At 42.3% G+C, this 27553-nt stretch overlaps 1 protein-coding gene across 1 annotated transcript in view; it reads left to right on the top strand.

Moving 5' to 3' along the window:
• The window catches only part of scinlb (scinderin like b), a 64738-nt gene extending 37274 nt beyond the window's left edge, over positions 1–27464 (top strand). Inside the window, exons 8-17 of the mRNA XM_034182490.1 lie at positions 7337–7425; positions 7537–7752; positions 7894–8027; positions 8175–8265; positions 11068–11238; positions 11325–11499; positions 20901–21016; positions 21102–21179; positions 21259–21319; positions 26224–27464. Coding sequence (XP_034038381.1) covers positions 7337–7425; positions 7537–7752; positions 7894–8027; positions 8175–8265; positions 11068–11238; positions 11325–11499; positions 20901–21016; positions 21102–21179; positions 21259–21319; positions 26224–26384 — 1292 coding nt within the window. The 3' untranslated portion in view covers positions 26385–27464. The remainder of the gene's footprint in view (positions 1–7336; positions 7426–7536; positions 7753–7893; positions 8028–8174; positions 8266–11067; positions 11239–11324; positions 11500–20900; positions 21017–21101; positions 21180–21258; positions 21320–26223) is intronic.
• The last annotated feature ends 89 nt before the right edge of the window (positions 27465–27553 follow it).

The raw sequence follows: 27553 nt of genomic DNA, 5'->3' as shown, positions 1-27553 counted from the left end.
GTGCTTATCATCCCACACCCACAAGGTAGATGCTGAACTGAACGAGGCCTGTAGACTCTTCACAGGCACCCTTGAACCCACACCTATCAATAGCCTTTACAGACTAGCTGGCATAGCACCTCCAGCAATATGAAGGGAAGCACTTGCAAGAGCTGAAAAGACCAAACAACAGACAGACTGCACACACAGTAGTTCCCAGTCGCCTCAGATCAAGGTAATTTTTTGCAACAGTCCAGCAACTCTCAGCAGGGACCACAGTAAAAGCCTACAGGAGAAATACATGGAAAGCTCAGTCTGAAGCAATCAGTACAATACAAGACCCCAAAGAAAAACTAGTGAAAGGAAATAAACTACATAGGAGAGAGTGGTGCGCATGAAACAGGGCACGCACTGGAGTATGTAAAACAGGGTAAAACATAGTAAGGTCAGGCCTCCAAATGGATAGTAGCTGTAATTGTGGAGAACCCCAACAAGATGTGGGCCACATAAAAGAACACTGTCCCCTAAGCATACATGTCACTGATAATGACCTAAAAAAATGCCACACCATCGGCAAAATCATGGATCTGTCTGGTCTGATAAGATATGATGAGGATGAACAACATGGCCTGAAATAACATAACACCTTTATGATCACTCGCTGACCATGCGACATGGGAGGAATGCCCCTCTGTTGCTGAGAGCCAATAGAAGTCAGTCACAAGAACTAGAGTCCCTTAATTCAGAGAGTAACAATATGAAAACATACATACATACAAACATCATTTGCTGTTAATCTATCTGCATGTGAATCCAGCCATTTTATTTATTTAATAATGTACGTTATACAGTCATTTCACCCTGGCAAAAGAACAGTTCAAAGACATCAATAACAGCCCAAAATTACCATGACATTCATTCCAGCAATGAGGGTATATAAACATCCAACCAGAACTGTATCAAATAATTCATTAATAGGCAGACAGATTTCCTCCAAACATGGTGAGAATATTACTTTGATTAATATCTAGAGGTGATTAGATTTTGGAGTAGTTTGGTCAAAGGACAAGGTCAAACAAAACATGGTCTGAAAATCACTTTTTTGTTGTTGTTGTTGGGATGTGTACATGATCACAGGTAGGTGTTCGCCTGCTATGGTATTTGCTCCCTAATGCACCTCCTCCGGTGCCTACAGGTTGGCCTGCTGCAGGGTCGTCAGCCGGGTACCACCAATCCTTGACGTTTCGCCCCTTTGAACCCGGAACATCTCCTGGTGACGGGGCAGCGACTGGGATGTCTCCCAGTCACCCCCTGCAGCCTGCCCTTGAGCTAGATTGTGCCCCAGCATGTATCCCTCCTTTTGAGCCAAAGCCAGAAGCTACTTCTCTCCGCCTCCTCTGCCAGGTCTTTTGTTGCTTTTCGGAGACCTGCCCCACACACACCCACCTCCCTCAGGAGGTGGATGGCTGATGTTCCCACGAAGCCACGGCAGCCAATCTCCCCAGGGTAAATAGTGGTCTTCCAGCCCACCTCCCTGCACTCTTCTGCAAGGTCAGAGTATTTAAGCCTCTTCCGCTCCCATGCCGCCTCCACACCTGCTTCCCACGGGAGAGTTAGCTCTATGAGAAGCACTGTCTTGGTGCTGCTGGACCACAGCACAATATCTGGACGCAGCCTTGTGGTGATGATGTCGGCAGGAAACTGCAGCCTCCTGCCCAGGTCGACTCTCATATTGCAGTCCTGGGTCGCAAGCGGTGATGACTGTCGAAGCCTCCGAGGAGCTTGCAGAGTGGTCTTTGCTCCTGTCTCCCCTTCATGAAGAAAGTCAATGTGCCGGTCCCTTGGTGAAGGGTGCCTTTTGCTTGCCTCCTGCCTCTGCCCCTCTAGGACCTCCGCCAGCTTTCTAAGGACCTGATCATGCCACCCTCTGTCGCATCCTTGGGAGAGTGCAGTCTTGCAGCCTGACAGGATATGGTTGAGGCTTGCACTCCTGGTGCCACAGAGAGGGCAGCATTCCTCTTTGCCCAGCCAGAGTTCTAGATTCTATGGGCAGGGGAGGGAGTCATACGTTTCTCTCACCAGAAAGCTGAGCCTAGCCTGCGGGATATTCCATAGGTTGGCCGCATTAATGTTTTGCCAACCACGCCCTCCCATGTAGTCTATTCCTCCTGGCGTCCCTGAGCAATGGCCTTGATCTTGAGATGCTCGCTCTCCATACTCATCACCTCAGCCACAATCAACTCCTTCCTCTCTTTCCTAGTTGCCTTTGACCAGAACTTTGGGGCTTCTCCATATCCAAGGCCAGCTCTCCCTACTTCCACTCGGCCGATGATTTCTTTGCGCTGCAGCCTGCTTATTGCCTTGGCAACTTCAGCCTAGGTATCCCACTTACGGTCGGTGTGGACCCGGACGTTGGCGGCTTTCACTGCCTGGTCATTTGACTCCTTCAACTCGAGCACCAGCCTGGTCTTGTCCTGCATTTTTCAGGGTACCCCATTGGGACTAGGAGCTGATGCTGACCTAGCCTTTCTTACTGCCTCTTGGACCTCACTCAGCTTCGGGGGGAGGATGTTGAACTTAAATGATGGTGGGTCTGGGCAGGGCAGGTAGCCTGATGGGCCTAGGGGCTCATTCCTCGCTGGGTCGCTATACTGACTCCTGATGTACTTCTCCAGCTCCTCTCTAGAGACCTCCGATGTCCCGCACTTTGCCTCCTCCAGCAGCTGCCTAGCAAACTTGAAAGTGTTCTTGAAGAAGTTTGCTCGCTCCTTCTCCTTCCTCATTCTCCTCCTTCGGATCCGCTCTGCCGTCCATAGGTGGGCTAGTCTCTGTCTGATGTCATTCCATAGGCCTTTTAGACTTTTTCTCTCAGTCTGGTCTGCCTTTCTCCAGCACTTATGAAGCTGCCGCCCCTCCTGAATAAGCTGCTCTATCTCTCTCTCTCTCTCTCCTCCCCTTCTGCCTTGGTAAGGTGGGCTTCTTGCTGGTAATTACTCCAAATCTGTCCTTGTATTCATGGTAGAGAATTTCTCCAAACATGTTAAGCCTGGATTCCACACTACCCTGCAGGGACCGTAGCACCTGGCTGAGGTCCATGTCCAGTATCTGCCATACTTCTGACTCGCTGGATTTCAGCCACTTGATCTTATCCCTTCTGGCTGGAGCATTTTACTCTGTGCCTCTTGGCTTTGCCTTTTCGCGGGGGTTACATGGGTCTTCCTGGTGCCTGCAGTGCTGACCTTCCTCTTCCACTGGGCTTTCCTCTGCCTCTGCCTGTCCTTCCCCAGCAACAATGGGACCAACGGCACTGTGGTTTGCCTCCTGGCCTTTGGCTGTCTTCCATTCTTCCCTGGACTCCAACTGCCCTATTCGCAGTGGTCACTGGCTTCCCAGATACAGTTCATGAACAACTGTCAACAACAGTGAAACCTAGGTGGATCATACATGGTGGGAATATCAATCGGATACATACCTAGAGGTGGTTAGATTTCAGAATAGTTTGGTGAAAAGCCAAGGTCAGGGGAAATATGGTCCCAAAACAGCTTTTATTTATTTATTTATTTATTTGCACATCTCACCAGCCCAGACAGATATTTTGGAGTAGTTTGGTCAAAGGTCAAGCTGAAGAAAAATATGGTCCAGAAACCCCCACCCCCCTTTTTTTGTATACTATCTCAACAACCAAGAAGTGTAGATGGATCAAACTGGATGCAACTGTTTCTTGGATAAATATCTAGAAGTGATTAGATTTTGAAGTATCTTGGTCAAAGGGCAAGAAAAATATGGTTCCAAAGATAACGTTTTTTTAAACATCTTACCAACCAAGTAGCCTTGACAGATCATTAGATGTTGAAGTAGGTTGGTCAAAAGTCAAAGTTCAAAGTCAAGGTAAACAGCCTAGATGGATTATCTAAAGCATGTTGTATTTTGATCAGAAAATACACAGAAGTCATATGATGACGTCATAGTCAGATATGCCATTGCAGTCCCTACGATTGTCTCATCTGACCAGACAGGGTTTGTAAAAAAATGTCAATCTTTTTTTAATATCAGGCGACTGTTTGATGTTTTATATACTTCTGCTCCACACGGTCATAAGAATGATGAAGTTGTACTTTCGCTGGATGCTCATAAAGCATTTGATTGTGTGGAATGGAGATTTCTCTTTAAGACCTGAGAGTCTTTTAAATTTGGCCCTAAATTTCTGTTGTGGGTAAAACTACTCTATTCATCTCCAATGGCAGCGGTACGCACTAATAATAATATATCTGGCTATTTCAAATTACAACGTGGTACAAGACAGGGATGTCCACTCTCTCCATTGTTATTTGCAGTCGCAATAGAACCACTGGCAGTAGCGCTGCGTAACAACTTACTTATTAAGGGCATAAACTGGTTTGGCATGGAACATAAGGTTTCTTTATATGCGGATGATACCCTTTTATACATTTCAGATCCTCTCTCTAGTATTCCTGAACTACTTGCTTTGCTTCAAGAATTTGGGCAAGTATCTGGTTGTAAGGTTAATCTCCAGAAGAGTGAGCTCATGCCTGTGTCTTCTTTAAATGCAAAACTTGAGGGCAATGTCCCATTTAAAATTAACACTAAAAAAATTTAAATATCTCGGCATTTGGGTAACACGAGGCTATAAGGAGCTTTACCAGGCTAATTATTCACCTCTTCTGGCAAATCTTAAGCATGATATCACCAGGTGGCAAACTCTACCTCTCTCTCTTGGGGGAAGGATTAATTCAATCACAATGACAATATTATCTAAATTTTTGTGTTGGGGAAAGTGTAGTGACACGGACCCACAACAGGGGGCGCAAATGAACAGTCAATAGATGAGCCAGAAGGTAACAATTTAATGTTGTGAATGTGCACAACGATGATACAGACAATCACAGAATCTGATAGCAGTCAATACACAAAGGTGACATGTGGGCAGGCTCGAGGATAGAAGACGTCTGTCCTGAGAAGAGCCGGGACCACACGATTTCCACCGCCACAGAACCTGGTGAACACTGGAGCCGCCAAGTCCTGAATTCCCAGGTGATCACCGTCCCCGACTGTCGGATCTGGTACTGCTGGCGAGGAGCACAAACACTGAGATGTGGGTGTGTGCACACCCAGTAACAAAAACAGTCAGAAGGTGGAAAGTCACCTCCACCTCTAATCACACACTCGTGCAGCTCCTGTTACACCACTTATCTGGTTTGGGTGTGAAGCGAAGCCGTCGCTGTTCACATCAAACGCCAATCCAGCAGATAAGAAACACCACAGGAAAACGGCTGCAAAAAGAGTTCAGACTATGACAGTTTTAGATACAGCAGAGAATATTACCTTCACAGGTAGAATGATATCTCGGCAACGAGGTGGAGATGACGTCCGGTCTTTATGGAGTGAGATGATGTAGTGTAGATGGGTGACAGCTGTCAAGAGATGATGAGTGACAGCTGTCACCCCCGGCTGTGTCCGTGGCGGCAGCGCCCTCTCTTGCCTGAAGCCCGCACTTCAGGCAGGGCGCCCTCTGGTGGTGGGCCAGCAGTACCTCCTCTTCTGGCGGCCCACACAACATTTTGTATTTGTTTCAGAACTTGACAGTATTTTTGACAAAATTGTTTTTTTTTTCAATTTGAATAGTCAGTTGTCCACATTTATTTGGAATAAACAGCATCCTCAAAATGGCAAAAGGATCTTACATATGCCCCGTAGCATTGGTAGTATGTCACTGCCCAATTTTATGTTTTATTACTGGGCAGCGAATATTAGAGCCTTATTATTTTGGTTAGACACAGATAATCTCCCTAGTTGGGTGGCTCTGGAAAAAGCCTCGATCACATCCAGCTCTGCATCTGCTTTACTTTGCTCTCATTTACCATTTACAAATCCACTCTCAACCTATACCTGTAAGCCTGTTGTTACTCACACACTGAAAATTTGGAATCAGTTCAGGAGGTCATGTCACTTAACAGAACTATTGTTTTTTGCCCCAGTGTCAAATAATCACATGTTTGTCCCTTCTTTGACTGATGCAACTTTTAATACCTGGACTCTTAAAGGTTTGCATTCACTTTATGATCTTTATGTAGATAATATCTTTGCCTCTTATGATCAGCTGGTACAGAAATTTGGTCTCCACTCTTCACATTTCTTTAAATATCTCCAAGTCAGATATTTTGTGAGGTCAAACTCTGTTAGTTTCCCTTTGTGTCCCTCTAAGAACTTGGTGGATTCAATTCTGGAGTGCAAAACTTTTCCAAAACGGACACTCAGCAGGATTTACAAACTGCTGAGCTATCACTATGAGATGAGTTTGGACTCCCTTAAACACAAATGGGAGCTGGACTTGGGTGAAACCATATCAGATTCAATGTGGGGAATCATTATCAAGAACCTTTATTCATCTTCAATATGTCTGAGACATTCTGTTCTTCAGTTTAAAGTCGTCCATTGTCTGCATTGGTCTAAGGACAAACTGTCAAAGTTTAAACCTGACCTTGACCCGGCCTGCAACCGCTGTAAACAGTCCCCGGCCTCATTGGTTCACACATTCTGGACCTGTCCAAAACTACATGGTTATTGGCAATTTGTTTTCAACACACTTACTGCAATCTGTGGTAGGACTGTCCATCCATCTCCACTGACCTCTCTGGTTGGTGTTGTCCCTCTGGAGGCCCTATTCAGTAAAAAACAGAAGGCTATGATTGCGCTTTGTTCTCTGTTGGCCAGGAGACTCATTCTCTGCCGATGGAAGGATCTACATCCACCTTCATATGGTCAATGAATGAGAGAAGTTATGTATCATATTCATTTGGAGAAGATCAGATATACTGTAAAAGGATCTGTCAAGGTTTATCTTGATACATGCCAGCCATTTCTATCTTATTTTGAGAGTTTGCCTGCAGAAGTTTTAGTTTAAATACTATCAGGGTCTGTGATGCATACTAACATATGGTACTTAAGATTGTGTTTGTGTGTCCTTAGATGCCTGTACAGTTTAGTTATTATTATAGTTGATCTGGTTTAGTAGGGGTGGGGCGGGAGGGTTATTTTATGTTTGTGTTGTTTGTTTTGTGTGTAAAAATGGAAAAAACTAATAAAAATACTTTGATCAAAAAATATACTTTGATCAAAAAATATGCCATTGCAGACACATGTATATTTACTTACACATTTATATTGTGGTGTGTAGGGTATACATCAGCCCTCTGATGTCTTTCATTAGTAGATTATTTTTCATTGTTGCTCTCACTAAAGGGATAACTACAGTCTTTCTCACCACAAATGTTTTTCATTTGTTCGTTTTTAAATACTTCATTCTCATCACACGCCTTTCTTACCTTACTACATTAAGGTTCCAATGCCAATGTTGATGAGCGCAAGGCAGCCTTTTTAGCTGCTCAGCAGTTTATCAAAGACAAGAAGTACTCCAACATGACACAGGTAAATATTACTTCAAATTAAATGTACACATGTAATTTCATCTCAGTGTAAAATCAGATTTTTCACTTCAAGAATACTTGTTTCGGTCATTTTCATCTTTTCTCTTTGTAGATCCAAGTGATCCCTGCCTGTGCAGAGACAACTATGTTTAAGCAATTTTTCTGTGACTGGGTTGACAAGTACGACACGACATGCCCCACTCAGCCCTACGTCATGGGGCGTATAGCCAAAGTGAAGCAGGTGCCTTTTGATGCCTCCAAACTTCACAGGGACCCGGCTATGGCAGCTCAGTACCACATGGTGGATGACGGCAATGGGGAGGTCAAGGTACCGGAGCGTTACAAAAAAGAACACACACACACACTCATCTTCATCCGCTTATTCAAGATTGAGTTGTGAGACAAGAACATACATTCAAATAATAATGGTATGGTGAGTTGCATAAAACATTTGTGGTCTGGCTTCCAGATCTGGCGTGTGGAGAATGGCGATAAGGTTCCTGTGGATGCCGTTTCCTATGGCCAGTTCTATGGAGGAGACTGTTACCTCATCCTCTACTCCTACCAGCAGGAGGGCAGAAAGAAGCACATCATTTACTTCTGGTAAGTTACGTGATCTGATGTTTATACTGTATTTACCAACATGAGAGATTATGTGTGCCAGAGAAGACAGCTATAATTAAACAAATGCAAAACCAGACTCAGTCATGGTCTACATACTTTGTGTGTTTGTCTGTGCTTCTTTGTCAGGCAGGGACTGAAGTGCACAAAGGATGAACTGGCAGCATCGGCGTTCCTCACTGTACAGCTGGATCGCGAAATGGACGGATCCCCTGTTCAGGTTAGAGGTTGAAGCCGGTGCGTCATTCCTATATACTGTATGTTCTGGAGTATAAAGCCCTGGTCCCACCAAATAACGAGGGATGAATAATGAGCCACACAGCATGTTTTTTGTTTTTTTTTTTGTTTTTTTTTGCGACAAGAGGATTTATTCAACTATGGGAGAATAGTGGTTCTGAGTGGCTCTTAGAGGCGGTATCTTCAGTTAACGAGGCGCCTCTCTGAGCGTGGTGATGATTTTAAGATGTTCAAAATTTAGCAACAACAGCATGGGGCAGTTTGTGTACGAGGTTTTAGATGCATTTGCGTGGTGCTTACGAGACTGCTAAAAGCCCATTATCCCAGCACCTTGCAGCTACGTAGGACCTGAGAGGCTATTTTTGGAGCGGCTGCCCTCTTGCGCACACAATTCCACCTGCTCTGTGCGCTGTATATAAAATAATTGTTTTGTAGCAGATTATAATAATTTTCTGCCAAACCATGGATGTTGAAAAAACCTCTAATCACTTCTGGAATCACAGAGGACAGTTTCACCTGGACACTTTTTTCATCACTTTTTTCATCAAGTTGCATCACGGTGACTGTGGAAGAAATAAAGAAAAAAAAAAAATATATATATATATATATATATATATATATATATATATATATATATTTGGAAGTGATACACATGAGTTGCGGCAGCAGGTGCATATAATTAAAGCAGACACCTCATTGTGTATGCAGAACGGTAGCACGCGCAAAAGAGTGATGTTGCAGACATAAACGGATGGACACAAAGTTAAAATAGGGATCACGGTGTGAAAATGACTGTGTGTTTAAAGCCGCAGAAGAAATCAAGCCAGCGAGCCTTCAAATGATCGCTGACACACCCATGCGTGGCTCAATATTCATGGTTTATTATTTGATGGGACCCAGGCTTAAGTCATACTTGAGTATATTTCAAAAACAACAGAAAACAAATAAAAACAACTAAAATGGGTTAAAAGGCAGTGAATAAAAGTGGTTTATAGGTTGCTTTTAAAAATAGATAGTGAGGAGACCTGCCTAATGTGCACAGGTAGATCATTCCAGATTTTAGGAGCAGCAACAGAGAATGCTCGGTCCCCTCTGAGCGCTTGCTTGGACCTTGGTACCTCAAGAAGCAGCCGATTAGCTGACCGGAGCCACCGTGCAGGGGTGTAGAAGCTCAGAGAAGTAGGACGGTGTGAGGCCATTTAAAGATTTAAAAACAAAGAATCTTAAAATGAACCCTAAAGTGCACAGGCAGTCAGTGGAGCGAGGCCAGGATTGTGTGCAGAGTGGGTAATAAGGAGAGTTGGGAGGATTCCCGGAGGGCCGCCCCCCCCCCCCCACCGCTTCATTTATGGGCTGGTCAACATCGGAGAAAAAAATAATGGCAGAATATAAACCTTAGCAGTGCTACTTGCTCTGAACTGACCTGTCCCTTTAAGAGACAGCACCGGCAGTCCAGGAGCAGCCATTTTACAAAAACACCCCTTTGCATAGCTCATAGTTGGTTGAGTCCACCTCAACAACGTGTCTTTACAAAAGCTCAAGGCGGAGTGGAGAGCCAGGTCATGCTGAGAACATTCTGTCTTGTGATAATAAAGCAAGAAGCGTCTGTGTGTCTGTGTCTGTAACTGGCATATCTCTTAGAGTGTTTGTGTATTATTTCTTTCTTTAATTTATTACTTCTGTCACTCCCCCGTAAATGCGTTAGAGATAGGCCTCGGTTTAAGGCAGAGAGTGACCCATCTTTATCGACAATCTTTGTGAATTTGGTGGGTGAGAACATTGTCTTTTGCCAATAATGATGATGACTTCAAAATAAAAGTTTTGAAAATCAAAACCCCAAATTTTCATAATGAAGGATACACATCATGCCATGCGCAAGCCATATCCGAAAGCTGAGGGTGATCTGACAAACAGTCGCTTGGTAGCTTGGTACAAAGTGGCACACAGCACAATGCAAGTGTTATTTGTACTTACTACCCAATATAAACCTGGTCTGAAGTCCAGCACAGTGTATTTCTGTTATTCAAAGGGCACAATACTCAGATGTGCATGCACGTGGATGCATATTAGCACATGAGACTATGAAACTGAACTGAAAATAGAAATTAACAATGAAAAAGTAATAACTTATGCAAAAATAAAACTTTCATAACTCTGGTGTGTATCATGTATCATCAAGTTGATTTTCTTCCTCATCTTCCTTTTCATGGATTTAGAGATGAGAAATGACAGTGATCTGTTTTTGAATAAAATGTTTGAGAGAAAAATGTATACTGTATCAACCAACTCTCAAATCTTGTGCTAATACATATTTTCTTTGGGGTTCATGCAATATTCTGCGTTGCATTTGAATGAAACTTCCCCAGTTCAATTTTACCTGCCACTGACATCATCTAAGAGCATCTTCCATTTTTGTACAATTGTAATATTAATAACATAAAGCATAGTATAAATATTGCTTTTGTTTTGTATATTGTAAGTTGTATCTTATCACATGTTTCTCTTCTTAAGACGATTAAGACCATTAACATTCCATGAAGTTGTTTCCAAATACTTATCTATTTTTCTTCATTTGTCAAACTATTAACATAGTTGTATTTTGCTGAATTCATAAACAAACTCAAGAAAAGCTAAATGTAGAGTTCCAGGGATATCGCAAGTCTGTGAAAACCACTAAACAAGTAGCTAAGTAGAAACTGTTATTGACAAACCCGAGGATAAAAGTGGACAATAAAAGATCAAGTGGGTTGCTTCATTTTTGTAATGACTCAGCATTTATCTCCAGGTGAGAGTGACTCAGGGTCAGGAGCCTCCCCACCTGATGAGTTTATTCAAGAACAAACCCATGATCATCCACGGCGGAGGAACATCAAGAAAGGGTGGACAGACGGAGACCGGCACCACTCGTCTCTTCCACATTCGACAGAGTTCCTCTGGTGCTTGCCGTGCCGTGGAGGTGATCCACCTGTCCTTCTTAATCATGATACAGTCTGGAGAATTCAGTCTGAATCCCACCTTTCACCGATCTGTGTTTTATCGTAGGTCGAACCAGTTGGCAACAACCTAAACACCAACGATGTGTTTGCGCTCAAATGTCCATCCAATCAGTATGTGTGGCGTGGTGAGGGTGCTAGTGATGAGGAGATGAACTTTGCCAAGCGTGTAATCGCCAAACTGGGTTGGACTGCCATCGATGTGAATGAGGGCAAGGAGCCAGGTTTGTCTCCTTTAGGGTCCCAGAGAGTAGACACAGTGCACAAAGCGATAAGCTGCTGCTTGATGCTTGTTCCTCTTCACAGAAACACAGCAGCTTTTTGCTAAGGTGGTATTTTAAGGGATGTCTCTGTTGCAACCCCCTAAATATAACATCGCCAAATGTTACAACACCCAGAATTTTTTTAAATTTTCCAAATAAGACATTCATATTCTGAGACATAAATCCATTCAGCAAATTAAAAGTTGCACTTCCAGAGAATTTTGAAATCCCGAAAGTTGTATAATTTAAAAGCCTTGTAATCGAGAAGGTTGTTTTCAATTCCACCTCAACCCTAAATGTTGCAAAATCCAGAATTTTTTTAAATTCTCTAAATAAGACCGCAAAAATCACACCTCATGTTGTTTTGAGATGTTCTGAATTCATTCCACCAATTATAGTTGTCCTTCCAGCAAATCGAGAGTTGCAAATGTTGCAACATCCAGAAATTTTTTTTTTTTGTTTTTCAAAAACTACAACAAAATAAAACCTTTCATTTCATTTTGAGACATCAGCCTTGACGTGAAATTTGGACACAACTTTGAGTCGACAGTAAATGTTATAGCTTTCAGGATTTCATAATAAACTGAAAGAACAACTTTAATTAGTGGAATGGGTTGAAATAATTACAAAATGATACAAAATGCCTCATTTTGCAGTCTTTAAAAATAAAAAATTAAAAAATTTAAAATTCTGGGTGTTGAGGTGAATTGTAACAATTAGGACGACATGTCTTATTTCATTGTCACATCAATGCAGGAAGGATGCATTTTTAAGTTTTGGACCATACATGTCCAATAATATAAAAATCCAATTTTTATTGATAATTCCATCAATCCTAATTACCTCAGTCATTACTTGTCCATTTTTGACATAACTGAGAGAGTATTTTGCTTTATCTTAAAAATGTATGCACAGAGTGAAAGAGAAAACCAGATGGTGCTGTCCTCTGAGTATCCTCTGCTGCTTTTAATATTTAAAGGTGGAAGGTTTATCATTTATGTAGACCAAATATTAATATGTGTATATATTTCTCTTTTTTGATGATGATTGATTATGATAGGGCTAGAAAAAGAGCCACATCATATGACGTGGATGAAGAAAAAACAAAAAACTACAATTGCCTATTGTCCAAGGTGTTCCCCGCCTCACTCCCTATGTGGGAGTGAGGACTCCAGTGCCCCTGTGACCCTTGACTGGAATAAGCGGGTACAGAAAAATGAATGAATGATTGAATGTCCGGTAAGGTGGGAAGTCCTTATGGCACCTTCACACATAGTGCAGAAGTTTGGACGGCGTCTGGATGAAAACGGCAAAACAGTTCGAAATTAGTGCACAAAACATCACACCGACGGCAGGCGTGAACGAACCCAGTGAGAGTTTGTGCATTCGCCGGTGTCCGTTGAGCAGGAACAGTGCTAGGTGCACCACATGGGGCCACTTATGTGGAAGAAATAAAAACCAGCTGGTATGTGTGGAACCACATTGCGCCGCTTATGTGGAATAAAAATAAATAAATAAATAAAAAAAAACAGCCAGTACCTGTGGGACCACATCGCGCCACTTGTGGAATAAAAAAAAAAAACACAGACCACCCGGAACGCAAACTTGCTCCTCTCAAAAGCTCTGATTATCAGTCAGAGACTTTACCACTGAGCTACAGAGCTGTTCTTTGAAAGCTGAGGGAATCTGCCATATATCAGGAAGGACATGTAAGTATTACAAAAAAAAAAAAAAAAAATTAAACTCACACACCATATAAAAACACCGCATTTATCAAGCGAGCAATAAAAATATGATCCACCTGGTCTTCTGTAAATGACCCATGGTCACAGACATACAGTCATGAAATGACATGAATGAGAAGCAGTTCACTCATTCATATCTACAACTGCTGGCGCGTCTCCAACCGGCCGCGCGCACGTCTTGTGAACGACGCGCTGCAGGACACCGCATCATGTGGAATAGAGCTCATATGGGTGATGTGTCAGTCAGATCGCCTGCTGCGTGTTCTGATCTGACGGTCCGTTTCAACCTGGGAGCAGCCTGTCCATGTGTGCGCTGTGGATGCGCTCGCTCACTACAGCACGCCACCACAGTGATATATGTTTTTATTTATGTCCACTTGATAACAGCAAACAGACACGCGCGTGTCACAGTGGGCAGTTGTTTGTCCATGTCCGTCCAAACACGGTACATGGTGTCCAGCTGGACTGTCCAGATCCACAGATTTCCAGTGGGAGGACACACCTCCTGTCAGTTCTCAGCACACACACCAAAGTCACACTCGTTTGGGACTTAGACAAATTTCTCTGCAAAGGTGATTGTCTGCAGTCTGTTATCATGCCAAGAGTGTGACTGGCCACACATGTTCTAAGTGCCATGCGAGCGATGTTAGGTGTTCGTGCGTGTCACCTGGAATTTGGCCGGTACCTGCCGCGAGAGGGTCCAATGGGTTCGCACAGCACACACTCTGTCTTTCAGGCACTTATGTGTGCAAATAGCTATAGCAACAGGTGTACGAGGTGTTGGAGGCAGGGACGACATTACACGGTTTGCACACTATTCCTGCGTCATGCGCACTAAGTAGGCACTCCGTCCATACTTCGCACTATGTATGAAGGGGCCCTTAGAGAGTTGGCAAATTCCATTTGAACATGTCTGAGATACACTCATTTGAAATGTCCAGTTCAGATTTGGAGAGAATTTGATCAATTTGGGGCACAAGAAAGTGTGATTGACACATGCACATGTTGATGGAGTGTGTTTCTGTAGTCACCTTCTGGCTGGAAGGAGATAATTAAGGATACTTCAGATTTAACCCTCTGAAATACCTAGAACAAGAGCAATCCGAGATTTCTGATGTCTGCCAGTCTGGATCCAGATCACCTCACAAATTCAGTAGAGTCTTCCATGCCCTAATATCTGTCTGTGGTACAAATTTGGTGAGAATCTGTGAAGTAGTTTTTTTTTTTTTTTTTTTTTTTTTGGTATAATCCTTCAAAGCCTATATAAAGTGAAGTCTTGATCTAGAATCTGGATCACCTCCAAATTTAATGGAGTCTTCCATGGCTAATATCTATCTGTGGTGAAAATTTCATCAAAATCTCTGCAGTAGTTTTGACGTAATCCTGCTAACAGACAGACAGACAAATAGATAACTGCAGATTGTCATGATTTCAGGGAAGCGGAGCACAGCAGAAGATAGGAGGCACAATGCAGACTTACAAACTGGTGGTAGGATATAAAAGGCTTTATCGTAATTTCAGGCAGAGGTTTGGTATACAAAGAAGCAGCCAGCGAGGCGAAGGTACAGGCAGGCGTTAGACAATGGTGTTGTCAAAAAAACCAGGCTGAGGTTGAGAGCACGGCAAACTGTAGTAAATGGGCAGAGACAAAAACGAGGTCCAGGAAAACAAGCATGGTCGTGCACGGTGAGGCAATAAATGAACAAAAGGAAGGAACAAGGAACAAGAGGTGGAGAGCTGGGACGGAGATATAAGAATCAACAAACTAGCAACAGGAAACAAAACTTACAGGGCTTAAATACTCAGTGGTTAACTAGGCAGGGATGGGAAACAGGTGTGGTGAGCTGGCAGGAGGAGGGTGTGGACAAAACAAAGATGAGAGATGAGGCAAGAGGTGAAGTGACAAGTGGGTAAGGAGGTGACAGACAAAACAGGGCGTGGCCAACAGGAAAGAGGGAGTGTTGGAGAAGGGCAAGAGAGTGAAGCGATCAGAGGGCGTGACAGTGATACAAATTAAACTGGGTGTGAAATATGAGAACAAAGATGAGGAGGGACAGACAACGGAGTGCAATGACAGCAGAGACATAACCAGAAACCATGAACTAACAATACTAAAATATCTGGGCTGAGAAAAGCAAACAACTAAAGGCAGAAAGGAATCTTAACATGAACAACATAATACTAAGCAACAAAATGGCTAAGACTGAAAAGAAGGTAACAAGTAAATCAAGGCCGATGAGTGTAAAACATACAAATCACGCAAAATAAATAAAAATGAATGAAAATCAAAGACAGTGGATCAAAGGCTAAACAAAACAAGAATGGCACTAAATGTGTGGCTGCACAAAAGCAAAACTCAGTGACAAAAGAAAAATAAAGAGATGATCAAAAAAGGAAATGAAAGATATCAATACAGGAATTAATGGTCAAGATCTAAGCAGTGGAAAATCCTGGCAGATGATTTTATTACGTCCTTGGTGGACATAATAATGCTACAGTCACAACTATTATTTACATATAGGTTCTTATTGATCAGTTAATATGTCATTACCATTGTGCTGATGGATCGGGGTTAAGGCACTTACCACACGCTGGAAGCGGCCATTTGTAATGTCTGCTTCTGCAGTATGGGAAGTTGCAACCTTCTAGAATTACACTATATTGCAATTCTGCTACTGTGCAAGACTCCCGGAAGTGGAAATATTGATTTTATGCATTTCAGAGAAATGTGCTCAAATGTCCATCTAAACTATATGTGTGGCGTGGTGCTATAGAAGATGATGAGAAGATAATGACTGCCAAGCACGTAGCCCCGTGTCCTGGGCGGAAACCCCACCACAGCGCCAAATCAAGATGTCGATCCACCCCAGATCTGCTGTGGTGACCCTAATGCTGCGTTTACACATAACGACGACAAGTCACAAATGCCACGAAGTACACATTCTTGGCCACTGATCACGAATGTGATGATTCGGGGCAGAGGCGTCAGGTGTCGTCAGGAACTGCTGCAACCTGTTACCACACGTTACGATTAATGGCACGTGTTGCTGGAGAATTATCAGGAACCATTACGCACGGTCAAGAATAGTGTTCTGCGTTGTTGCGCGCTATTGTAACAGCGCATTGTTAAGTTCTGTCACGTTGTGAATGAGGTGAATTGTCTCCACACACACACCCATATTCATCCAACCGCATTCAGATCGCACCAGTTTTTCAGAAGAACTTTGTGACTGCATGCATAGTTGGGCTCTGTGCCATGGAGTGGCGCAGAGAGGAGGAGGAGGACAGAGCCAGTTGTGTGGCTTCATGCGGTTCTCGTCTCACGCATTTTCCCAAACATCAGGCACATGCAGCAGGTGGAACACCTGCAGGAGCACGCTGAAAAGCACTGAAATTAGACTTTTAGCCGACTTGGTGTCAGCAATCAAACTGAATGCAGCGCAGCAGGGTTTGATTGTGCACACGCTTCTTCCTCCGCCGGACTGGAGGAGGTGCAGAGATGTCTTGCTGCACGTGAGTCTCCTCTCGCTCCTCTGGTTCCTCTGGCTCAGACTCATTCTCCTGCTCATCGGTTACAACACCAGGTGGAACACCTGCAGGAGCATCCTGAGGAGCTTCAGCAGGAACTGTGGAACGACATTTGGAGCCGAATTTAATTGTGCGCATGTGACAGAAAACTGATTCGTTGTGGTGTGCAGTGAAATGTGACGCCGCGTTACAAGTCGTGTCAAAACTTGACAGTTTCCGTGTCACTTCATAATAACGCCTGACAGTCTGGGCTCCAAGAACCATCACATGAACCACTACGAACGTTGTCACATTCTATTAAGGATCACTACTCATCAAGACGGATCAATACGCTCAGTTGCGACCTCCACGACGTGAGACGAAATGAGGGTGGTGTGTGACATTCGTGGAAGATTTTTTGACAGGCAAAAACATGCTCCACGAATATCAAGAATATCACGCACCAACACGCACTATTAAGAAACCTATTCAGATGCATTAAGTCACATTAAGAATGGCAGGAATATGTCACAAATGACAGAAAAATGACATTCGTAACGCGTCTTGGTTATGTGTAAACACACCTTAAGGGGGAAAAAAGGGAGCAGCTGAAGGGACTTACTAGAGAAATTAAAATTTTCCTCTAAACCCTTTAAGAGAAATCATTTCTCAGCTGACAGATGAGGTTGAAAGACCTTGTTCAGCTTTGATACCTTTTGCAACTCTTAGTTACAGTGTATCTGGAAAGTGTTTTCAGCACTTCACTTTTTCCACATTTTTTCACGTTACAACTTTATTCCAAAATGGAGTAAATTCTTTTTTTTTTTTAAATTCTACTCACAACACCCCATAATGGCAACATGAAAAGTTCTTTTTTTTTTTTTTTTTTTGCTAATTTATTGAAAATAAAAATATAAGAAATGGCATGTACATAAGTATCCACAACCTTTGCTCAATATTTGTTGCTGCACATTTGGCAGAAATTACAGCCTCAAGTCTCCTTGAATATGATGCCACAAGCTTGGCGCATCTATCTTTGGGCAGTTTTCCCCATTTCTCTTTGCATCACCTCTCAAGCTCCATCAGGTTGGATGGGGAACATCAGTGCGCAGTCATTTTCAGATCTCTCCAGAGATGTTTAATGAGATTCAGGTCTGGGCATTCTTTGAGTTGTTCTCCTTTGATATCTTGTCTGTGTGCTTAGGGTCATTGTCCTGCTGGAAGATGAACCATCACCCCAGTCTGAGGTCAAGAGCGCTCTCCAGAGGGCTCTTGACCTCAGACTGGAGGTTTTTGGATGCAGGTTTACTGCAGGTTTTTGGATACAGGTTTTCATCCAGGATGTCTCTGCATACTGCAGCATTCATCTTTCCCTCAGTCCTGACTAGTCTCCCAGTTTCTGCCACTGAAAAAACATCCTCGCAGCATGATGTTACCACCACCATGCTTCACTGTAGGGATGATGCCTGGTATTCATTCCAAAGAGTTCAATCTTTGTCTCAGATCATAGAATTTTGTTTCTCATGTTCTGAGAGTCCTTCAGGTGCGTTTTGTCAAACTGCAGATGGGCTGCCATGTGCCTTTTACTAAGGAGTGGCTTCGGTCTAGCCAGTCTATCATACTGGCCTGATTGGTGGATTGCTGCAGAGATGGTTGTTCTTCTGGAAGGTTCTCCTCTCTCCACAGAGGAATGCTGGATCTTTGACATAGTGACCATCAGATTCTTGGTCACCTCTCTGATTAAGACCCTTCTCTGCCCATCGCTCAGTTTAGACGGGGGGCCAGCTCTAGGAAGAATCCTGGTGGATCTGAACTTCTTCCATTCATGGATGATGGAGTCCACTGTGCTCATTGAGACCTTCAAAGCAGCAGAAATGTTTCTGTACCCTTCCCCAGATTTGTGCCTCGAGACAATCTTGTCTCAGAGGTCTACAGACAATTCCTTTCACTTCATGCTTGGTTTGTACTCTGACATGCACTGTCAACTGTGGGACCTTATATGTAGACAGGTGTGTGTCTTTCCAAATCATGTCCAATCAAATGAATTTACCCCAGATGGATTCCAATTAAACTGCAGAAACATCTCAAGGATGATCAGTGGAAACAGGATGCACCTGACCTCAATTTTGAGCTTCATGGCAAAGGCTGTGACTACTTGTGTACATGTGATTTCTTTCTTTTTAATACATTTGGAAAAGTCTTAAAAACTTATTCACATTGTCAAACCGCAAATATAAAATTTTTAAAATCTATGTTGTGAAAAGTGTAGGAACACAGACCCACAACAGGGGGCGCAAATGAACGGACAATGGAATAAGCCAAATATAACAATTTAATGTTGTGAATGTGCGCAACAGACAACACAATTGAGATCAACAGTCAAATAAGTTACGGTGATGTGTGAGCAGGCTCGAGGATAGTTGACGCCCGTTCAGAAAAGAGCCGGATCCCACACTCCTTCCACTCCACCGGACCTGAAGCAATCCTGGAGCCACCAAGCACTGGGTCCTCAGGTGGCCACTGCCTCCGGCTGTCAGATCAGGTACTGCTGACAGGAAGAACAGACAGGTGATGGTGGGTGCGTGAACACCCAGCAAACAGTTCAACATAAAGGTGGAAAGCACCTCCACCTCTCAATCACAATGCACACGGAGCTTGTACAGATCCTGAAGTCACACTTAAACAGAGTCTGCAAACTCAAAATTATGTCAGTCAGCACAGAAGTAAAAACGTTACCACTGTATGACACCAAAAGGCTGAGACGTTTACTTGTCGGTAGACGATTTCTCGGCAGTGACGTGAAGATGCTGCCCGGCTCTTATGGAGGTGTGGATGATGGTGATGAGTGACAGCTGGCGTTGTTGATGAGTGACAGCTACCACTCCCAGTGCTCCGGCACCCTCACGTGCCTGAAGCCCGCACTTCAGGCAGGACGCCCTCTGGTGGTGGGCCAGCAGTAGCTCCTCTTCAGCGGCCCACACAACAATCTACACAGTGTTAAATAAACACTGACAGTGAACATATGGTCCTGCTCTGACTAGAGTAGGACCATATGTACCATATGATTTTACTGTGTATAAACCATCAGTTAAATTAAAAAGTAAAACAAAGTATCTCAAATAATCTATTCAGCTATTTTCTAAATGCTTACATTGTTTTAATTTATAATTTAATTTATAGTTTATCAGATTCCTCACGTTCAATATCACAGCCTGGTTTGGTTCACTCAGTCTTACCCATCGTAACACTCTCAATAAAGTCATCAAGATCAGTAGCAAAATCATTGGACAGCAGCAGGACTCACTTACCTCCATCTATAACTACAGAGTTGTGAGGAAAGCCACACAGATCTCCACAGACCCCACTCGCACTCTGCACCAGCACTACACCTTTTTACCATCAGGTCGTAGGTTCAGGTCCCTGCCTTTTAGGACTAAGAGGGCCACCTCCAGTTTTCTGCCCACCTCGATCCGGCTGATGAACAGCAACTAATGTGACTGGTTTTTTGAGCAGGCTGTGCTTGGCTTTTATTGGCTTGTGTAATTATATTTATTAAGTGTTGAAGTGTTGATTTTTATGGAATTTTATTATGCATGAAATGTGTGTTTCTGCTCATGCTGGCGCTCTGTCTGCAAAGGAAGTTCCTAACGGATAAATAAAGTTATTTTGATTTGATTTGATTCAAAAATATTTGTGGGTATGTCCTTTTTTAATAGGAAGTGCATAAATTGATGTAATTCAAAAGTATTCAGATTATGTTGTAAATACTCCAAAAGTATTCTGATTGTATTGTATTTTGTATTTAGTAACTGTTTACATTTCAAAGCATCCCTACAAATCTGTAAGTTACTAAGTGTTTCCGGTAAATAATTATTGTAATCTTTCACTTTTTTTGATGTCTTACTTGAGCAAAATTTAATTATTGGCAAAAATATATTTTATGATGGCTTCCCTGTTGGCAAAATAAATCCTGAAATGAGATCATGTTGGATGGAATCACTGAGCTGATTAACAATGTTTAATTCTATCTCCATGACAGACAAAACAATGGGCAAGCTACAGGAAAAGAATCCCTGAGACTGACTGCTGGTGTGTTTTCTTCTTCCCCAGCTGATTTCTGGAAGGCTCTGGGTGGTAAGAAGGATTACCAGACCTCCAAGGCTCTGAAGAATGTCATCAAAGCCCCACGTCTTTTTGGCTGCTCCAACAAGACTGGCACACTGATTGTAAGCCATTGATGAATGACGTTGTGTTACAACACTGTAGTACAATTATATTATATGGGATTTTCTTTTTCCCACCATCTCTCAGGTTGAAGAGGTTCCCGGGGAGTTCACTCAGTCAGACCTGGCCACTGATGATGTGATGATCCTGGACACCTGGAATGAGGTGAGATCCGCTCTCTTTTAAAGTTCTCCACAAATGTAGACAAGGTGAATGATGAGGTGTGTTTCTCTTATTCCTACAGCTCTTCATTTGGATTGGCAATGACGCCAATGAAGCGGAGAAGGATGGAGCTGTCCGTATAGGTTTGTTTTACTTAAATCCTTAAAGGACAAACTAATGTACCACTCAGACCAATTTGTCTGCACATACTTACTCATAAACCTGCAGCTGCATCCAAAGCAGGATGACGTTAAGATTTTTGTCTTTGGACATCTGCCAGTTTCAAAGAGATCAATCAAAAGTTCACTTTACTACAGTGAGGTGACTGATGAAAATAACTTATGGAGCAGTCAGACTTCGCTCTGCTGCTCTGGGAACTCAGTGTCACCATGAGGTCATACTAAAATGAAAATTACATTTCCAAGTGTCACCAATTCAGAGAAGTCGCTGCAGGTTTCACCTTAGTCCCAATTGAGTGCCTTGTGTGGATATTTCATTCCACAGCTTAACCACAATGGTTTTTTTTTCTGTGCTTCTATGATAAGCACAGCATGTAGGAGCAAGATCGAATGATGTCTGTGTGTGTTAAGAAACATGCCTGTAAATACAACAGGCCAATAATAATAATGATGTACTTCACAATGTACAGTAGGTGCTGTCTTGACAGGAGGTGACCTGATTATACATTTTAAAAGAGGTCTGGGAATAAATTTACATATGAATGAAGATGAAGAGATTTTGTTTGTTAACACGATAACTTTACAGTGACTCACTGTAATGCTTTTAATGAGTTTATTTTAAGTGGTCTGAGGGTGGTCTCCCATTGCTGATTTGTGATGCCCAACTGTCTACGTTTTGACACAAAAAAGTTATTGGATACCCAGTCGCAGCCTGTTGTTGGGTTGTACAACATTGTCAGCAATTGTGAAATTTTTGAACATGTTTAAAAAAATATTGTGACATCAGGATCAGGGCTTTGAACCAGAATTGGTTCAACTGGTTCATGCTGAACAGAAACACTATTTTAGTGTTTCTGATTTTGGGTTCCACCCCAAAATTGACATTCCCGAACCAGTTAGAACAAGCAAATATAATTCCCGAACCGGTTAATAATGTTCAGTATCGGCTGTGGGACACTGAAAATGCTATATATACCAGGCCTATATGTGGCGCTGTAATGCTTTCATGAAAAACAGGGAAGAAGACAATAGAGCATGTGCATAAGGAGCTAATCATTGTAGCAGCAGAAGTTACAACTTTCTAAATCAACACACTAAGTAAAATAAAGCCTTTTAAGAGAAAGAGGGTTCACGCTGACCATCTGAAATAGTCTTATTGTGTATTTAAAGCAGCAGTGTGTTTTGTGTATTTTTAAAAAGGAAGTGGCTATCTGTACATCGCAGAGCCTTGTTATGGTTAGGGGTTGTGGTTAACTTAGTTTCGGAATTTATGCATTAATAGCAAATACATAAAGTAGGTAGCCTCATGATCATGTGACCTATAGATACTGACCAATGGGAGAGACACGATGTACAAATACAATTTGATTATATGAAGATAACTAAGCAGACCCTTCACCAGACCTCAGTCTTGGGGGAGGCATATGAAATCCACGGGGGGGAGGAATTTTAGCATACAGTATCATACATATGCTACATAGTATTTTTTGATAATCCTACACTATATTCATGCAGCATTGATGCACACTAATCATCACATTAAACATAACCAACAGCAAATATGACCAGACCAGGTATAATTATATATAATTTAAAGCAATAAATTACATAGGAACAATGCTGTCAATATCCACAAACCACTTGAGTCGGCCATAGGTATGGTGTCTGAAGTGTGACACTAGAGGGCGCTCACACTACATAAGAGTACGGCTACTTACAGAGCGGTCAGTCGGGCTTCAGAAAGCAAATGAGCTGTAACACCAGAACGTAATAAAGTTGCCGTTCCAGTGCAAGCCAGCGTTGGTTCTTTACCAGGACGACCCACAAATATTTGTGCTGTTGCAAACACAATAGGTCTACAACACATTAGATGTAACACCAGCAGCTGCATCTCTGAAAAAGCATCACGGCGGATGCATTTTGAAGCAGTCTTTGCCATTACACACACACACACACACACACACACACACACACACACACACACACACACACACACACACACACACACACACACACACACACACACACACACACACACACACACACACACACACACACACATACACACACATATTGAACCTACTTTGGGTAGAGGCAGGTCTCTTCAGTCCCTCCTGTGTCTGTACAGTGGCGGGCAGCATTTCTCCGAGCTGAACCTCATCATCAATGCATCCTTTCACTTGGACTTAAACTTGTGAGTGAGGTCCTTTTCAAAAGTAAGCTGGATCAGCTGGGCCTTGCATCTGTGAAACATACTGCGCCGATGCTCTGAAAACACGTTTTTGAGCATAGAAAACAAGTTTTCACACGTGGCTGTAGAAGCTCGTAAAGTTAGGGCAAAGGTGTAGGCTGTGAGAACAGTCGGCATAGCTTGGAGTGCACCCTTCTTTGGTGGGGAAACAGGGTATCATTCATTTTCTTCATCAGAAACTTACAAGCCACAGTATATTCAGATTCAGCCACATCAATTCCAGCTAATGCCAGTAGAGGGGTTACTTTTGATGGGTGCAGGAAATTATCCTCTGTCTCTGGGTTCAAAACAGCAAGTGTGCCAGTTAGTGCGCTGCTGCGCTCTCCAAAACGCACATCCATCTCTCCTTGCACAGCATCAGTAACACTGTAATATAATCTCCTGAACTCTGTCTTTTCATCTGCTTCACTTTGTTGCTGGCCAAGTATTTCTGCAACTGCAGATCCAAAGAGGTTCCTCTTAACTGTGCATGTTCTCTTGGTTGGACCAGGGCCAGTCACCAGCACAGCCTCAGTGGGCGTGGCTGGAGGAGTGCAGAGATTCCACAGTGAACAAAATTCCTTTCTGTGCGCATTGTCTTCATGCAGTCGGAAGCGCTGATCACAAGTGTCACTGCAGTTAACAAGTCCATATCTTTGGCTTAAAGTAATACGTTAGGTGGCTGGAAAAGTGATAACTGTTTCATAACAGTGCTCAAAATGAAAAGAAAACTGCGCTGATTAATGGCACAAAGCAGTTCCGTAGCCTCAATGCGAACCTCCGCTCTAAGGCCTCCTCCTGCATAGAAAAATGCTGCATCCTTTTCCACCGAGTACTCAAGCAAATACCAGCTAGAGGAAAATGATCTTTTTTAAATCAAACAATCGGACTGGGTATTTCTTTAACAAAACCTGATTGGGTTTGTCCTTGTCGAGGTCACCCTCCACAGATTCAACAAGGGGTGGCGGCTCAGTCACAATTGAAAATCCATGGTCACTGCATGTCCTGTCGGGCTCCCGCTCTAGCGGCTCTGCCAGCTCCACAGAGCTACTACAAGTGGGCTTTGACTCAGGGTCTCATTGGCCAATGACAGTATCTTCTGAAGTTGTCGGTTTATCGACAGAGGTGGTGTTTGCTGCTAGGATATGTTTATCTCCTTGTTGATTTTAGGCATTTTATGCTCCTTTTATAGGACAGCGATGGTAGCGCAGTGGTAAAGTTTCTGTCTGTTAATCAGAGCTTTTGTAAATTGCAGGTTCGACTCCCATGGGTGGCATGTACTTTTTATTTGTATTTTTGTTTCCACAGCAGCTGCGCGATGTGGTTCCACACACTCCAGCTGCTCGCACCGTGTTCTCGCTGCGACGATTTCGTGCACGCTTGTGCGCATGCACGAAAGCGATCGTTCACATTTGCCCGACCGTGTGTCCCTCCTGATGTCGGCTTGATGTTTTCGTGGTTCACTCATTCAGGCAGTTTTACCGTGATTCGCCCTGATTCCTACCTATTTGTGTTATGTGTGAAGGGGTCCTAAGTCTGGTAGATTATTCATATCTCATTTCAACCAGAAAAACAGACATTGTAAATAAATACTAATGTTTAATATAAATGCAACAGGAGATAATTTAACAATGACTGCAGTGTGATTGTTAATGCGACATTGTTAATGTGACCAGGCACCTAAGTGGCTCTACTCTACTCTTTTCTAGTCTTCTGTTTTACTCTTCCTTTTTAGATATTTAAATATACCTTAGTATACTAACATAGTTCTACCTTAGTATTGGAATGTAATATATAAGTTATACCTTACTGAATTTTCATAAACCTCATGATGAAATTTTTTTTTAATTGAGTCATTTCAGCATTTAATTATGTCCTCATTGACTATGTGATTGCTTCCAGTACGGAAGGTTCTCGGTTCAAGGAGAACCTTGAACCTGCTCATTCTCCCTGTAATATGCAGTTGTGTCAGGAAGGGCATCTGGTGTAAAACCTGTGCCAAATCAATATGCAGATCCACCTCAGATCTGCTGTAGTGGAAACAAGGGAGAAGCCAAAGGGACTTACATGCTGTATTACTAAAGTTTTATATTTTTATTTGTATCTATTTTGACCCCAAATTTTGAATACATAACATCAACTGATCAAGTGATGCAAAAGTATATATTTTAGTATAGTAATAGTAATAGCACAATGCACACAAATCAAGTAAAGTAGAAGTAAAATAAAGCAGTTTTGTGTCCTTGCTATAAATAAGAACAAGTTAAAAGCTGGCGCATTTGATGAGATGTGCACTGACAAATGATTATTTAAAAAAAATACTTTCAGAAAGTGAGTGATTTTTGCTTGCTTGAAAACTATATGGAAATAGAGCTCTTGGAGACAACTATTGTGCCTGCATTAATGTTAAATCTCCACCAGGTGGAGACATTGCTCCATGTCAAGAGCCTTGAATATAGGTTGCTGTGGGACACAATATTGACCAACCTATAGCTTATATTAGATATTTGTTTGTCTGTTTGACAATTGGCTTCTGTACCAGATAAAAGTGATCATACAGGCGGACTGTTTGAAGCACTGGTTTTAATCTAAAGGGAGTTTTTGACAACTTATTTTACCCCTTCTGCTCCTCATCCAGCCAAAGAATACGTGGATACAGACCCCAGTGGACGGAGTAATGTACCCACCTTCATCATGAAACAAGGAGCAGAGCCCCTGAATTTCATCGGCTGGTTCCATGGTTGGGACCCCAACATGTGGAACAAGGATCCACTGCAACAACTCCAGAAATGCCACTGAACCCAAACCTCCAGGCTCTTCCTGTGGTGTTTTTGCTCTGTAACTGTGCTGCGCTTCTTTTTGCCTTTAAAAAAACAAAACAAAACAAAAAAACAGGAATCCCAAAGTGCCAAACCAGATGCTGAAGCTGATGTCAGGTTGAAAGGAGGCAAACTTGTTTTTGTCACTGTGCACCATGTTCCTTCACATCAGTGCTCATCATTTCATTTGTAAATTTGAGAGAAGTGATTTGACTCGTGTGCAACAGCTTCTTCAAAATAACATTCAATATGAAAAAGAAATGAAGAGTCCAAAATGATACATATCAGTTTTCTTCATTTTTAGAAAATCATTATTTTTATATATATATATTCCAGTGAATTATGATATAGAAATCTACTTTATCACTTTTTAACACACATTAGATAAAAAATTTAAATCCTCTTTAATTTTTGGTGATTTTAATGGTTGAAAATGATGTTTGTGATCAAAATGTTGAACATGTGAAGAAACTTTATTTTTTCCAAAACGCTACATATCCATCGCCAAAATGGATATAACTCCTTTTTGTAGAGTAACAAAAATGGCACATATCTCGTTTTAGAACCAAACTGAAATTCATGTTCAAAAATTAGCTGGATGTATCTCAGTTTGAGTTAAAATATTAATGGAATGTGTAACACTGTCATTATACTGTATGTTTGTGGTAATATTTTTTTAAATGGCATTTATCTCATTTTGGACATAAACCCTTCAAAGAGAAAAATAGGTAAGGAAGGTATTTTCAACAGACAGCGATATCCTGTTTCTTTTTTCCATGGATCATTACATTGTGATCCCAGCATGCACCATTTCTCTCCATTTGAATGCTTTCTCAGTATTTACAGTTCATTACTATACTGTTTCTACATGTTCTATCAGCAGAGCAGGAATATTTTTGGTCAGTGCCATCCATGCAGCAATGTTTTTCTTTGTTATACTTTGTGGTTGTGATGTTAAAAGGCGTACAGATAATGTACAAATGCCAAACATGTCAGCTCTTTGTGACCCGAAGCTGCAAACTGACTGTTCCTAATAAATAAACACTTCTAAAAAGTAAAACCTTTGTTTTCAACTTCTTCTGGGCTAATTATTGACCTAAAATGTGCACTAAATTTCACTCTGCAGCCCCAGCATTTTGTGATTTGAAG

The sequence above is a fragment of the Thalassophryne amazonica genome, chromosome 12, assembly GCF_902500255.1.
Source record: "Thalassophryne amazonica chromosome 12, fThaAma1.1, whole genome shotgun sequence".
Taxonomy (NCBI): domain Eukaryota; kingdom Metazoa; phylum Chordata; class Actinopteri; order Batrachoidiformes; family Batrachoididae; genus Thalassophryne; species Thalassophryne amazonica.
Note: the sequence above shows the minus strand (reverse complement) of the source record. Positions and strands in the feature narration are given on the sequence as shown.